The 16,310-nt window shown below is 41.7% G+C and overlaps 2 protein-coding genes across 2 annotated transcripts; one reads left to right on the top strand and one right to left on the bottom strand.

The window, feature by feature from the left end:
- Nucleotides 1-209: 209 nt before the first annotated feature.
- On the bottom strand, nucleotides 210-12,607 carry SEC61B (SEC61 translocon beta subunit). Its single transcript, XM_024193607.2, has 4 exons — nucleotides 12,505-12,607; nucleotides 12,324-12,421; nucleotides 11,766-11,867; nucleotides 210-746 (listed from the first exon to the last, which is right to left on the bottom strand). The coding sequence occupies exons 1-4, from the start codon at nucleotides 12,505-12,507 to the stop codon at nucleotides 659-661; spliced, it is 291 nt and encodes a 96-aa protein (XP_024049375.1). The 5' UTR covers nucleotides 12,508-12,607; the 3' UTR covers nucleotides 210-658.
- A 134-nt stretch (nucleotides 12,608-12,741) lies between these two features.
- Nucleotides 12,742-15,694, top strand: ALG2 (ALG2 alpha-1,3/1,6-mannosyltransferase). Its single transcript, XM_024193606.3, has 2 exons — nucleotides 12,742-13,332; nucleotides 14,192-15,694. The coding sequence occupies exons 1-2, from the start codon at nucleotides 13,009-13,011 to the stop codon at nucleotides 15,092-15,094; spliced, it is 1,227 nt and encodes a 408-aa protein (XP_024049374.1). The 5' UTR covers nucleotides 12,742-13,008; the 3' UTR covers nucleotides 15,095-15,694.
- Nucleotides 15,695-16,310: the final 616 nt, after the last annotated feature.

The following is a 16,310-nucleotide window of genomic DNA, read 5'->3' as shown; positions in this document are numbered from 1 at the left end:
TATATGCATGGGGGTGGGGGGGAGAGAATGGGAAAAGGCTATTCGGTGATCCAAAGTTGGCTGATTACATGATCTTTGCTGTGGAATGCCATATCTAAGAGGTGGAGCAATCTACCAGCACACTTACCACAGTATGTTTTAATGACCAAGTGCATTCACATGTGTTATTTCAAATATTTTCATGTCTCACAAATTTTGTTCCAAAACAATTCTCTGATGCAAGATTTTATTTTTTACCTATACTGTACAGTATGTAAAATTCCATTTTGAACTATTGTTATACCACTGTTTATTCAAAACCATTCAGAGAGCTCTTTATAATACTTCATGACAGTGCCGTGTTGGAGGGGGGGGAGGGAAGAGGAATAGAGCATACATTGCTTCAATTTACGTATACAAATTTTATTGCAAGACCTGTAATTTGTAAGTCTACAGGCAAACACACAATGACCTGTGACAGAAATGCTTCAAAACCAGCACAAACAGAAAAATTTAACAGTTCATTCAACACCAATGCCAAATAAAAGTGACAAGGGACTCCTCAATAGCCAAACAGGAAGCTTTCCAAATATTCTCTCTCCATGAGCAAACAAAATCCTCCATACTTTTGGTCCAAGATGTATGTTTTAAGTTGGCAGACATATGGATGCAGTTGAGTCTATGAGCGAGTGTACTTGCCCCAGATATGCAACATAAATACAGAAGCAATAAAGAGGAGACTCATAACCAAAACTGGAACAGGACCACTAGAAATAAAGAAAAAAAGTCAGTTAATCTCAGCAATACATAAAGACATCTTGTTCTGAAGGTTAGGTAGAACCAGCCAAATAAATTACTCAAATACACAGACTTAATACCAAAGCTCCTTCCTGCTCTCACCCCACACCCCCGACCAAATTAATGATGGGATTATTTTGTCATCTATTGCAAAAGCTTTAATACAAACATTACTGGAATGCAGCTTTTAGTAGTACAAATTAACCCTTTCAGATTAACAGAAAGAATCATTTTCTCAGAATTGGTATCTGCCACATTAAGTTGGAAATCTAAGATTTAATTTTTAATACCTCAGTTTTGAATTACTGAAAGGATATGGATGCTTCCATTTGTATTATAATAATTACAGGGAGTATTTAGTCACTCACTGCTAATCACTTGTTGAAAACAGGATCTTAATACTCTGATTGTAAACTTTATCTCCACATTTTTCAATTCAGGTTTCCGCCTCACATTCTGGTGGGTCTGCTACTGAGTTAGTGACCTGAGCATACTTGTACACAGAGCATAAGAAACAATAGAGTCCCCTAGCAGCTTGTCAAACTTAGGTTCAAAATCAGAATATTTTAGCTTGGGAAGTAATTTACAGCCAACTCTCCAGTTTTTAAGACATGAACAGGATTTAAAATGCAGCGAGGCAACAGATATAATCATTTTTCAAGTAGGCTTTTTACAGTTACACCAGTTTCAGTTTGATTAAATTTACTGCAAGTGACACTGGGGAAAAAAAATAAAAAAATAAAAAAAATAAAATCACACGTGGACGTTCTGTCCATTATCAGATCTTTATCTAAAACTCCCAATCTGAACTTCGTGTTGGAATCTTTCATGCTCACTAATTCTATTTTTAAGAAATTATAATTAGAGTATTTTTTTTTTTTTGGAAATCTTCTCATAGTTTCAATTTTAGACTGTGTTAAACTGGCTGATCTATGCAGTGACTAGTCCAAGCAGGTTAACGTAAGTGTTCCATTACACAATAAAAACACCATTTTCTTACTGTGCATCTCATAACTAGGGCTGTCAAGTGATTAAAAAAATTAATTGTGATTAATTGCATGATTAATTGCACTGTTAAACAATAATAGAATACCATTTAAATATCTTTGAATGTTTTCTACATTTTCAAATATATTGATTTCAATTACAACAATACAAAGTGTATAGTGCTCACTTTATATTTATTATTACAAATATTTGCACTGTAAAAAACAAAAGAAATAGTATATTTCAATTCACCTAATTCTCAATTACTGAGGGACAATCTCCACTCATTGATATATTTTGCTTTCCACAACCAAATCTCTGTACAACTTTTCATGAATGATGTATACGAGTATTCGAATTCCGATATCTAAACTGTATTGTTAAATCTATTCACCTAAATTTGGGTTATTGCGGATTATGTACTCTATGTATCATATGACTTTTAAAAACAAACTTTGTATTTGTGGATAATCTAAGGGTACGTCTACACTTACTTCCTGGTTCGGCGGCAGGCAATCGATCTTCTGGGATCGATTTATCGCGTCTTGTCTAGACGCAATAAATCGATCCCAGAAGTGCTCGCCGTCGACGCCGGTACTCCAGCTCGGCGAGAGGAGTACGCGGCATCGACGGGGGAGCCTGCCTGCCGCGTCTGGACCCGCGGTTAGTTCGGACTAAGGTACTTCGAATTCAGCTACGTTATTAACGTAGCTGAATTTGCGTACCTTAGTCCGAAGTGGGGGGTTAGTGTGGACCACGCCTAAGCACTATACCCAGATGTACAAACACTCTTTTCCCAACCTATGTATTATATAATTTTTTAAAAATTAGCTTTAATAACACTTTTACATCTGGCATGTAAATTCCTTGTAACGCCAGCTACAGAAGTGCCATGCAAATGCCTGTTCTCGCTTTCAGGTGACATTGTATATAAGAAGCAGTCAGCAGCACCTCCCGTAAATGTAAAACTTGTTTGTCTTGGCAATTAGCTGAACAAGAAGTAGGACTGAGTGGACTTGTAGGCACTAAAGTTTTACATTGTTTTGTTTTTGAGTGCAGTTATGGAACAAACAAATAAACAAACAAAAATCTACATTTGTAAGTTACACTTTCAGGATAGAGATTGCACTACAGTACTTGTCTGAGGTGAATTGAAAAATACTATTTCTTTTGTTTATCATTTTTACAGTGCAAATATTTGTAATAAAAATAATATAAAGTGAGCACTGTACACTTTGTATTCTGTGTTGTAATAGAAATCAATATATTTGAAAATGTAGAAAAAACATCCAAAAATATTTAATACATTTCAATTGGTATTCTATTATTTTAACAGTGCGATTAATAGCGATTTTTTTTAATCGCAGTTAATTTTTGAGTTAAATGCCTGAGTTAACTGTGATTAATTGACAGCCCTATGCATTACACAAGACTGTACTTGATTTCCCTTTATTACAGGAAGCACCATGACAGATTTCCAAAAGTATGATTCATGCTATAGAGTTTTTATGATCAAGCAGATCTTACTTGAACACAATGTAAAAATTAAACTGAAGCAACTGATCTCTTTCGCGCTACAATCTTCTAGATTTTTCAACTCGTCAAGCAATTTTCTGATTCACAGGCTTCTGAACATCCTCATCTCATAAATGAGATGTTTTAAATCATAATTGCTATCTACTATGCATAGCCCAATTTGGCTTTTTGTGCAGAATCCTGAATTTTATATAACAAGATATAGATACGTAGATGTATTTAGCAATCAAACTAAGTGTAAATATGCAATATATTTTAGTTTGCAATTCCACAGTGCAATTCCATAGGAAACGCTTAGCTAATCCATCATTTCCCCCCCATCTTCAGAATCTACTTCCAGACCCCAAAAGTATAAATATGAATACATAAAATTAATGAAGCTCTAGGATCTTCCACAAATCATAAAAAAACAAAAACAAAAAAACAAAAACTAAGAGGAACTCCCCACCAATATATCTGATTTGCCACTTGAATCAATAAATCATTCTCACCCTTATTAAAATACAAATCATCTTCAGACCATTCCTATTTCTCATCCTCTCCAAAAGTACAACAGGTGATCTATTCAGTGAACAATTATAATTTATCTACCATATTTCAGTTAGGACAGATTGGCTCTTCTACATGTATGATGACAATCAGAGACTATTTTCTCCAAAGCTGATTTCTAATTGTCTCTGGTCTCAACAGAACTTTTTATTTCATTTTAGACTTGTCCAGAAGCCTAGCTTAGTCTCAAGTTTTTTAAACAGTGGGAAATATTGCAAAGCAGTTTTGTTCTTATAGTCTCAGGATCAATACCACATGAAATACTGGTTTGTTTTTTAAGAGCCCATTTGTTTTGCCTTGATGTAAATTCACAATCAGGAAGATTTACAAAACTGATCGAAAACAGCTACTCCTATGGGTATATGTGTACATGAAGAAAAAAAAAAAAAACCACCTCTCTCTCAACAACTGACTAAACTGAATTATGACAACACCATAACCAAAAAGAGTGTAACAAGACAGACCCATGGTCATTTATAAAGGATTTTGTGTAAATGTATGTGAAACATGAAGATAAATTTAAGTTAAGATTATTAAAATCCTCTGGTGGGAAAGAACTTTGCCATATTGACAAAGACTTATGTTTTTTTATACTGGCATTTTATGTTTTTAATCTTACTTTGGTGCAAGTACATTAGCATATAGTGGCAGGCAAAATGGACCTCCTTAAAGCGGACAATTTTGTTATGGGTTCCCTCTTTATGAATTTGCATGTGACAGAAATCTTATATAAGCCCTGTCTCTTCATAAATATATGCAAAACCAAAGACTCTCAAGTGCATTAGTCTTCATGGAAGAACTTGGTACCTTACTAATTATCACTATTAAGAAGTACTAAACTTCAGTAAAGAAAAAGTGTACTTCAGAAAAATTAGTAAACATCTGCTACATAAATTACAGACTTCACTATGCCACGACGGTAACACACAGGAACATTACTGGCTACAAAGAGACCAAAAAGCCTGCTGCTATATTCTACAGATTTTACAGAACTGATTACAAAAACCCCCAAAACAAACGACACCTCTACCCCGATATAACGCTGTCCTCGGGAGCCAAAAAAATCTTACCGCGTTATAGGTGAAACTGCGTTATATCGAACTTGCTTTGATCCACCTGAGTGCGCAGCCCCCCCATCCCGTGGAGCACTGCTTTACTGCGTTGTATCCGAATTCGTGTTATATCGGGTTGTATTATATCGGGGTAGAGGTGTACTCAGTACTGACAAATCATTACATTTTCCATTGCACTTCCTCCAATCCCATGGAAGGTGAGCCTAGGAGATCAACCATTATCCCCATCAACACACACGCTTCTTCTCACCCTCATTAAAGCTCAACATTTTTTCTGACTAGCCAGATGAATTCTTTAAGAGTAACAACGTTAAATAACCACAGCAGTGACTCCATATCTAGAGCTCCCTGCAGTCAATAACATTTGAAGTCAACTTGGATTTTCTACCAATCTAGTTTTATCAGAACCAAACCATTCTGCTCAAGATTTCTATTACATAGTCTTGACATTCTCACAGTGATCAGATTCAGAGTGCCACAAAAGGAGGGCAACAAGTCTCAAGCGAACTATTGTGCTCTGACTATCCTTTCCATTAAAACATTCCCCCCCCATTCCCTTAATAGCCAAGACATTTTCAACTTTAACCCATTGCTCCTTGGTAACATTCACAATCCAATTTCAACAGCTCCTTTTCTTGTGTTGCTTTAAAAGGTTTGCATTTAGTTATTTCTCCAATTAAACAGGATCATTTTCTCAGGACAAAAATCCACTTGGTTGTCCATCTTTTAATTGTTACTATTCTGGATTTAAATGCAGACAATAAAACAATGCAATATATTTCAGTAGCAGAACTACCAACAGAGCAAATATGTCATTTCACATGAATGACATTCTTTCATCATAATGAAAAACTAGTTATGCTATTTATGGCTGAAGTAGCACTTTCCTTTTAAGCTGTTTACATTGATTTAGAACTCTTCCTAAAATGTTTAAGGCTTCAATATTTCATGTTTGTTCCTCAACAGTAGTTGATGTTATTTGAGACCACCCACAGAAAAGGTGTTTCAGGCGTTCAGTGAAACCATTCAGAAGCTATTTTGTATTCAAACTTGGGATTTACTTGGACTATGGTCCACACACCAGGGAACATGCTTTTTAAAAAGGAACCTCTGCTGAGCCACTGAAGAACTGCACCTGGGTGCTGCTGTGCCAGTGTAGTCCCAAAATAATAAGGGTTCTTCAACCAGAGTGAAAGGGAGAAGCCCTTCAGAAACAGGGCCTTGAAGTTTGTCTGCTGAACTAGTGACTAGCAGAGAACACGGGGCAGGAGTTGATGAAATTTTGATGATGCAGGTCATAACTATGAGGCAGAGAAGGGGACAGCACTGACCTGTGTATACTGGAGAAGGGCTTATATTATTGAGTAGTGACCACTAACACTTAAAAAGGCGAGACATCAAAGGTTCATGAGCCAGTTTCTTTGTAGTGGCTGTTTTGACCATTCTCCCTTAGATCTAAATACTGTCACCACCACATGCTGAAAAATTCCTCGCTCAGACATCAGAGTTCATATCTTTACTAAAATTGTCTGTGGAGGTCAGAAACATGCATAGAGAAAAGAATAATTTTTCCTTCTGGATAAGGGCTTTGGTCATTTTGATGAGGTTGGAACAAAATCCCTTCTATCAGGGTTGGCAATTTCCTGGGAAAAACTAGTTTAGGACAGAGTGCTGGTAAATACCAGCTTAAACCAGGAAACTGAGGGAAAAGATATTAGAATATATTAATGAATATTACTGAAAAATATTTAGTAATTTGATAATAGTTTTGCAGTAAAGCCATCTGTTTAATTTAAAATTAAGGAAAACAAAACAAAACAAAAAAAGAGCCTCAATCAAAAGATGTATGCTATTGTTTGAAACAAAAACTTCTTAATCTGGGAATTCCCCCTTTGTTTAGAAATCAAGATGAGATATTTGTTTAGCAAAGAAGGGGAATTCCCAGATTCAGAAGTTTCAGTTTGTTTGAGGTAAACTGCCAAACTAACTGTCCAGGCCAGTACTCTGTCTCTATCTGGCTCAAGTGCAACTGCTGTAACTGAACTCTGAGTATAGAGACTCAAGTCAAAATATTTCAACATGAGCAAAGGTGGAAGATCTCCTGACACAATTCATGGTTATTTTGAGAAAGTTCATGAAGATGGCAAAGAGAGTCTTTGACGCAGAAATTGAAAGAAAAAGTGAGTGGGACGACAGACCATATGAGGAAACATTTTGCAACATGCAGTGGAAAGAACAAAAACACCAGAACCACTGACTCTGGCTAACTGTATGCGAGTATTAGAATCAGACTCTCAGTGCGAAGGTCCTGTTAAAACTGCACTGCCAAATTCATCAGAAGAAAGCCAGATCCAAGTCAGCCAAAGACTACAAGGAGGAATGATCATTGTTTTTCAATCACAAATGCATGTTTCCAGAACTGAAACATAAGATATAAAAAAAAATTCTGTAATTTTCAAGTCTGGCTGTAATAGTGCCTTTTCTGTTATTGATAGGGCCCTACCAAATTCATAGCTATGAAAAATGCGTCACGGACCTGAAATCCGGTCTCCCCCCGTGAAATCTGTTTTTTTGTGTGCTTTTACCCTATATTATACAGATTTCACGGGGGGGGGGAGGGGGGAGACCAGCATTTCTCAAATTAGGGGTCCTGACCCAAAAGGGAGTTGCGGTTGTGGAGGCTCACAAGGTTATTTTGGGGCGGGGGGGAGGGTCACAGTATTGCCACCCTTATTTCTACGCTGCCTTCAGAGCTGGACAGCTGGAGACGGGCGGCTGTTGGCCGGGAGCCCAGGTTTGAAGGCAGAGCCGCCGCCAGCAACAGCACAGACATAAGGATGGCCATGTCATCCTTACTTTTGTGCTGCTGCTGGTGGCAGCTCCGTCTTCAGAGCTGGGCTCCCAGCCAGCCACTGCTGTTCTCCAGCTGCCCAGCTCTGAAGGCGCCACCAGCAGGAGCACAGACGTAAGGATAGCAGAACTGCAACCTCCCCTCCCCCCCAATAATCTTTCGACCCTCCCACAACTCCTTTTCCAATTACAACACCATGAATTTCATGATTTCAGCTATTTAAATCTGAAGTTTCACAATTTTTAAAATCTAATCACCATGAAATTGACCAAACTGGACTGTGAATTTGGTAGGGCCCTAGTTATTGAGCATCAAACTTTTCAAAAAATGATCAGCTGCCTACGGTCAGGCTACAAAGCACCCAATCAAAAAAGCAGGTAGCAGGTGAACTGTTAGACACTGATGGCATGAGGGTGGAAGTAAGTAACAAATTACATGGAAAAACGGTTACACTAATGCAAGATGAGAAAAAGACGCCAAGTATAAGAAGTGATATAGAACAAGATGACGACAGTTTGGTGTTAGGATATAGCTATTCAGGCCTGTCTGCAAAGGCCTATACTTTAAGAATTTAGGTGTATTCTTATCACTAAGCTAGTTATAGAGGTATAAAAGAAAGAATCAAAATCACTGTCTGCCGGTGTAAGGGCCTTCTCTTACCATGACCGTCTGAGGCCCTGTTCTTAGGCTAGGTAAGGCCTTTGGCTAAGCAGCATTGGCAGCCATAAGCTGGGAAGTGAACGGTCACTTCCTCACATTCCAAACTAGTCACATTGAAATAAGGCAGTCTGGGGCTGTTAGAAAGGTGATCCGATCTATTACCTCCAGAGAAAGGGAAGAGCCTAAAAGATTTAAAGAAAACTTAGTTTGATAGCATCCTGCCTGGCAATAACTCACTTATCAACAGCTGGGGTGTAAAATCCTCATTTCTGTATTATTCTATCACTGTAGTCTTCACTTCCCTATTGTTTGTCTGGTTCTGTGATTGTTTCTTTCTGCTGTATAATTGGTTTACACCCAACAAAATTAATTAAGGTGGTGGGATATAATTGGTTAAATAATCATGTTACAATACGTTAGGACTGGTTAGTTAAATTTCAGTAAAATGACTGGTTAGGGTATAGCTAAGCAAGTTTTACTATATAGTCTGCAGTCAATCAGGAAGTAAAGGGGGGGGAGAATGGGAATCATGTTTTGCTAAGGGGGAGAATGGGAACAGGGACACAGGCAAGGCTCTGTGGTATCAGAGCTGGGAAGGGGGACACTGAGGAAGGAAACTGGAATCACGCTTGACGGAAGTTCACCCCAATAAACATTTAATTGTTTGCACCTTCGGACTTTGGGTATTGTTGCTCTCTGTTCATGCAAAAAGGACCAGGGAAGTGAGCGAGTGAAGGAATAAGCCCTCTAACATCTGGTTACATATTAATGTGCATCACATTGGCTAAATCTACTTGGACAAGACCTTATACCAAGTGCTTTGATGAAACATTGTAGATTTACAAAAGTATTTTCGTAATCACCATCAGCCTGGAGCCTGGTTAAAAGAATACCAAGGATCTGTAAAACCCCAAATCCGTAGTGACATACGATGGAACAGTCAAATAACATGCATGGAAACCTATATTAAAAACCGGCCACGTTATCTCAGGATTGCGAGCAGTCTTGAGGAAGAACTTGAAGATTGATTATCAGTTATACTGACCACTAAGAGTTTTCCAAAAAGCAAAGAACTTCATCAGTCAATTGAAAGCAGCGGTTGTGGCACCTGACACACTTTAAAGGGACACATCAACAATTGCTGTTGCGTGCTAAGTATGGTTGAACCTAATGATAAATGAAGATCTTGCACCACCGTATAAAGCAAAAGTACACAAAGAGTTCATGAGGCAAGTATTCATGTACACATGTTGGCCAACCTCCTTCATCCAAAATATGCAAGAAAGGAATTGTCAGCTTAAGAAAAAATTGCAAGGCAGTGATTACTCAGCAAAAAAACCCCTCCACTTTCTGCCATATATACTTGCATTTAAAGTAGAAGCAGCTCTGTATCAAAACAAAAAAAACAATATTTTCATCTGCTATCAAGGAAAAAGTTTCCCCTGTGATATGGTGGGGAAAATCTGAATGCTGATATTCTATCTGACTTAATAGAATTGGTGGTGCAATTTCAACATCCAGCAAGCACAGAACTAATCTTTTCAAACATCGAATACATCCATTCAAATTTGGAGAACGGGCTTGGTCTTGCCACAACTAAAGTTGATCTCCTGCTACAGAATGCAGTATGCCCAAGTGGACTTCAACCAGTTGTATGCAACTATGCACGCTTCTGATTGCTTAATGCTTCAAACCTGAAACTCTGCATTGTCGTAATTTTCATCTAATCAAATGTTTTTGACTTTTGGTTACATAACAATGAAAACTAAAATTAGTTGACATGTAACCTGAGAAAATACTGAACCAAACTGTACAACATTCCAATGTTCAGTATTATAATTATATACACCTCTACCTCGATATAACGCCGTCCTCGGGAGCCAAAAAAATCTTACTGCGTTCTAGGTGAAACCGCGTTATATCGAACTTGCTTTGATCCACCAGAGTGCGCAGCCCTGCCCCCCCGGAGCACGGCTTTACCATGTTATATCCAAATTTGTGTTATAACGGGTAGCGTTATATCGGGTAGATGTGTACTATTATGCCCTCTGCAGTTTTACTTTTTATTTGAACAATTCTAAATTAATCTCTGAATCTATTGCCTCATGTAACCACAATTTGAATATGTAGCTAAAACAAAGTGTACTGTGGTGTGCATTAATGAAACAGTTTTAAAAATGCCTTAAACTAGGATTAACTAGTTTCTCCTTGGGTGTCAAAAACCAAGATTTTACCTGGTAAAAACCAGCTCTGGTAAACAACATGCCATCCCTGCCTTCTGTTTCCATGTGACAAGGAAACAGGCTTTTTCTTTCTATTTCTTGACTGTATTTGCCCATCACCAAAGCCTGGATGAGGGTGGAAGGAAAGAGCCCCTTGATGGTGGGATCTATCACTTTTTTGGAAGGGACGAGGATATCTTGAAGAGTGTCAGGAGCGCCTGCAGAAGTGAGAAATCTATAGGTCTAAGTGTATAGGAGAAGATGGTTTGTGAATGGGATGATATTTTAATAGCTCTATCAGAATGGCCTTTTTGTTTTAGATTGCTTTTGCTGCTTGCTCAGGAAGCTCTCTCTTTTACAGCCAGCTGCAGCACCTAAGAAGGTGCGTGCTGAAGAGATGGTGTAATGGGCAAAGGGACTGGTTGAGATCGCCTGCGTTTCTTCATCCCTACAACAGAAGGCCAAGGAAAGACAGGGTTGAACCACTAAAACAAATCTCTGACATAGGGGTGAGCCAAGGCTGAAAAGGTTAACCTTGTAACACCAGGGTGTCTTAAAATGTTCTTCAATTCATTATGTTTAACTCAAGACCTGTGGTTAATGACCTCTTTAGCAGTGAGTTGCTTCTGACCATGTGTATAACTGCAAACGGTACATATTGATGTGTAATGTTTTTTAGTATTTCTGCAATGTGTTTTTATTGGCATAAAAAAAACAGAAAAACTGTAGATAATGAAGTCTTAGGTCCCAAGCCTGCAACCACTTATGCATGTGCTTTAGTACTGTGAGTAACCCCTCTTGATTTCTGTGGGAATGTTTATGGTATACAAGAAAAGCATGTGCATGTCTGCAGGTATGGGACCTTAGAGAAAAACAATTCAAACAGTCCTCTTGACTGTACTGTGTTAAACATCTACCTACAAGATTGATCTTTTATATTTTTATAACCAAGTCTCCTCAAGGCATTCTTTCTGATTTATCTAAGCAATTGTGGTTTTTCCACATTTTCATGCATAATGTGCAGACCAGAACAAATGACTCATGGAGCCTGGATTACTATACATAGACTTAAAATAACACTGTCACCCTCTTGCTGCTTTTTGGACTTACACTTTGAGTCCAGGGGAGTCTTCGGTGTAGAACCTCCACATGCCACCGGTGCCTGCTGACGTAGTACGGCCTGCGCTCCTAGTCCCACAGCTAGCGTTTTTCCTGCGAGGGAAAAACACGGGAATCAGAACCTGACCTGCATTAGCAATCGGCGGAACACTCCAACCACCAACCTTTCTAAGAACTCACTAAGAAACCCCCCACCCCACCCAACCTGTTTCTGGTGCTGGTCTCAGACTTTGGCCCGAAGTGACCGTGCTCAGAGCTGGGGTGAGGGCCACAGGGCGATGCCAGGCTCGGTTCAGTGCATGGTGAGAAGTTAGCTGACACCCCCCCCCAGCCGCCCGCTCCCAGCCTGGCACCGGGGGCAGCGATGCCCATCGAGGTTGTCAGCCCCGAGGCGGGCGGGGGGCAAGAGGCGGCGCTATCACGCGTTGTCGCGACCGGCGGGCGGTGTCTCCACCGGGCCGAGGCCGGGCGGCGGAGCCAGGCTTTACCGAGCCCCGAGATCGGGTTCCGCCCCCGCCCGGCTCCCGAAGTGGGCGGCGCGGCAGGTACCTTTGCCGGACGGTGGATCCCGCAGCTCGAGGCGCCACCGCTTTGCTGGGGGAGCGGCTAGAGGCGCCGACATTGGTGCCGCTGGGGTTCGGGCCGGGCTGCGGAGAGAAACAGACAGCGCGTGAGACGGGACCAGCGCGAGCCACGGCGCGTAGGGGGGATCGGGGTCTCGCGCTCTCACCATGGTAGCGACTCTGGGTTCAGGAAAGCGCGCGCGGGTGTCAGAACTCTGCCGTCTCCAAAATTCGCTGCGACTGCTGCAGAGATATCCCGGGTCCAGCTGCCCCGCCCCTAGGACCGCTCGTCTCCTGGGCCTGACAAGGCCCCGCGGTTGACTAGGACACTGCCTGACTCCAGCCCCCTCTCAGGAGACAGTTTCCGGAGCAGCTAACCGAGCTCAGGGCTCCAGCCGCCAGAGTCCTGGCCCCTGCCTGTGCCCGAACCCCGGCTGAAACGGAGACACCACAGGACGCACGGGCTAAGATAACCAGGCAGCGCCAGGACACCTATGGGGAACTAAGCTGATGTGTCCCTAGCTGGTAGCAAAGCGAGAGGGCGGAGCTCCGCATGCGCTCTCCGCACTGACACGTGGAAAAGCCCAGATCCCAGGATCACGTCTTCGCTCAGAAGAAGCGGGCTCCGCCTCCTCTCCGGCGGATGCGAGCCGGAGGGTACCGGCGCCAGCATGGCAGGGGGGCCGGGCTCGGGCCCGTCTGTGCTGTTCCTGCACCCGGACCTGGGCCTGGGCGGCGCCGAGCGGCTGGTGGTGGATGCGGCGCTGGCGCTGCGGGCGCGCGGCTGCCGTGTGCAGATCTGGACCGCGCACTACGACCCCGCGCGCTGCTTCTCGGAGACGCGCGGCCTGGCGGTGCGGAGTGTGGGGGATTGGCTGCCCCGCAGCCTCTTCGGGCGGGGCCACGCGCTCTGCGCCGCGCTGCGCATGGTCTATGTGGCGCTCTACGTGCTGCTGCTGAGCGGGGAGGAGATGGACGTGTTCGTGTGCGACCAGGTGCGGGGGCGGGGCCAGTAGCACGTGCTGGGCCAAGCGCGAGGAGCTGGCGGGGCCGCGCGCCAGTAACGGCCGTCGTGGGGTGGGGTGGGGTGGGGTGGGGCGGGGCGGCGACCGTTACCCCGGGTGCTCGCGAGCTCGCCCCGCGGTCACAGCTCGGGACGAGCCTGCCCTGCCGTCCGGGCGGTCTCCGCACCTCAGAGCCCTGCAAGGGCCCACTGCCTGGGGCCGCGCTCCCGTGGGGGGGCCTTGCTGCGGAGATCCGGCACCGAGGGAAGTAGCAGCTTGGTGCAGCCCCTGGCCCGCCCGGGGCCTTCACACACCCCACCTGCGAGGCTGGGGCCTGGCAGCCCTGCGGAGACCCGGGCGTCAGGGGAAGGGGTTAACATGGACCCTGAGCTAGGAGGGCGCTGCTGATGTGCCTCCCGTAGCTGGGAATGGGCTTCAGCCCCGGTACGAGCACAGGTTCGCACCCACATGCGGACCGTGTCGGCACAGTGCCCTGACGCGGTGCCCTGGTCTCTGCCTATTGGTAGCGTAGGTGAGGCTGAAAGTCACACAACCAAATGTTTTGCTGGTCAACGAGCGAAGGAGAGATTGCAAGGAGCCTGCCCTTTGGGTCACCCCTCCCTAGAGCAAGGCAAGCATGAGTGACGGTTTGTCACCATCATCTGAAGTCCCCCTTGCAGAAGCCCATAAGTGATAGTAAACACAGATTCATTAAAATTAACCAGACACCCACATTTTCCTCACCCTTAAAATTTTGGTTTTGAATCCATGGGTGTAGTTTATTGTAGAAACTGGGATTAAATAGACAATACTTTCTCTTATTCTCACCCCCACCTCTTGGTTTATCTAGGTGTCTGCTTGTATCCCAATTCTCAGACTGACCAGAACTCCTAAGAAGGTTTTGTTTTACTGTCACTTTCCTGATCAGCTTCTGACCAAGAGAGAATCTTTTCTTAAACGCATCTATAGAGCTCCACTTGACTGGTTGGAAGAGTATACTACTGGCATGGCAGATTGCATTGTTGTCAACAGCAATTTTACAGCAAATGTCTTCAAGAATACATTTAAATCCTTAAATCACATTAAACCAGATGTCCTATACCCTTCGTTGAATGTCAGTACCTTTGAAACCATTGTTCCTGCAGATATAGCTAGTATAATTCCCCAAGGGAAAAAATATTTGTTTCTTTCAATCAATAGATTTGAAAGGAAAAAAAACCTAGCATTAGCTCTGGAAGCATTACATGATCTTCGTGGAAGGCTCGATGCTCAAGAGTGGAATGAAGTTCATCTAGTTTTAGCTGGTGGTTATGATGAAAGAGTTTTGGAAAACGTAGAACATTATGAAGAGCTGAAGACTATTGCGACCAAGCTTAATATTAGCGAGCAAGTCACTTTCGTGAGGTCTTTTTCAGATGAACAAAAAATCTCTCTTTTCAATAACTCTCTGTGTGTGCTTTATACGCCAAGCAATGAACACTTTGGCATAGTTCCTTTGGAGGCTATGTATATGAGATGTCCAGTTATAGCAGTTAATTCAGGTGGTCCTTTGGAATCTGTTATAAATAATGTTACAGGATTTTTGTGTGATCCTCTTCCAACACAATTTTCTGAGGCCATGGAAAAATTTGTGAGAGATCCTGCCTTAAAGAATACAATGGGAGCAGCTGGAAGAGCAAGAGTTACAGAAAAATTTTCATCAGAAGCATTTACTGAACAGCTGTACCAATACATATGTAGATTTACACAATAACAAATACACTCCATAGTGTAATTTACTGCTTTGTCATGTTTCTGATTTGTACATGAGACAGTTAGTTAAACTAACATCTAGGCTAGTGCAAGGATGCTGAAATATTTAGAAAATTTGAATTAATCTTTAAACTACACTTTTGATAGTATGTTTCATGCCAGTTGCCACAAAATAACAAGATTTTAGTTGAGGTTGGATTTGTTTACCACTGACTACATTGAATTTTTGCTGTGTTTCATGTACTTGAAAATATTTTAATAAATTTATTAGACTTCCTAGTTTAAACTGGGGAAAGTTAAAATTATGGCAAGTCTGACTTCAGGTTGTATAAGATGATTAACTTTCTTATTTAACCTTTCTTCTCTACACTTGCTATGAATTAACTTTACAGTGCAAGTCTTTTGTTGTAATACTCTGCACCATAATTTTCCTTTTGAATGTATTTCTACTGAAAGGCTCTGCCAGATCTCCACCAATTCTGGTGTGGATGGGGTCATTGAAAATACAGTGAGCTATACATATGCAATAAAGTCGCAAGGGTTTTTTTGTTTGTTTTTTTTTAAATGCCAACTAGTGGTCTGATGATCTTGAACAGTCTTAAACTGTGAACTCCTGTCCTTAATGTCATAATCCCAGTAATTAGCTGTTGTTCTTGGAGCAGTAGCAGAGGGAAGAGAGAGAAAGAGGAAACCAAGGATGTCAAAATCCCTCAGACAAAAAATGGGGCCAACATTTAACCCCATTTCTCTCAAAAGTCCCTGAAATCTTCTTGAATATCAGCCGTTGTACTAAATGTCTACATCTACTGAATTAAAGTGCTACATTTCATTTTGTCTATTAGAAGCATTTCTTTATACAGCTTTCCTTTGCGGATTTGCTGATCCCCCACATAACCAGGTAGATGTGTGGAAAAAATCTTGACATTTTTCTTCCATTTCTTTTAAAGTTGTATCTCATAGTCCTGGGTTGTGCAAAAATGGTAATTTGAATGAATATTTCCCACAATCAAAATGTCAAAAATTGAGTTTTTAAAAGAGAAGGTAGTATGTTTGTATGGTCCATCTCTGCATAAAAGTTCAGTTATGCCTTTTAAAAAACTAAGATGGTGGATGAAGTCATAGTGAGAAAAGTGTACAGTCCTCTGTTTTGGTTTTTAGAAAATCACACAAAGAACAAATTAATGCATGAAGTTAAAGAACAGCCTTAGATATAGATT

This window comes from Terrapene carolina, unplaced genomic scaffold (assembly GCF_002925995.2).
Source record: "Terrapene carolina triunguis isolate 2854851 unplaced genomic scaffold, T_m_triunguis-2.0 Scaffold229, whole genome shotgun sequence".
Taxonomy (NCBI): Eukaryota; Metazoa; Chordata; order Testudines; family Emydidae; genus Terrapene; species Terrapene triunguis.
This window is presented reverse-complemented; position numbering and strand designations above follow the sequence as displayed.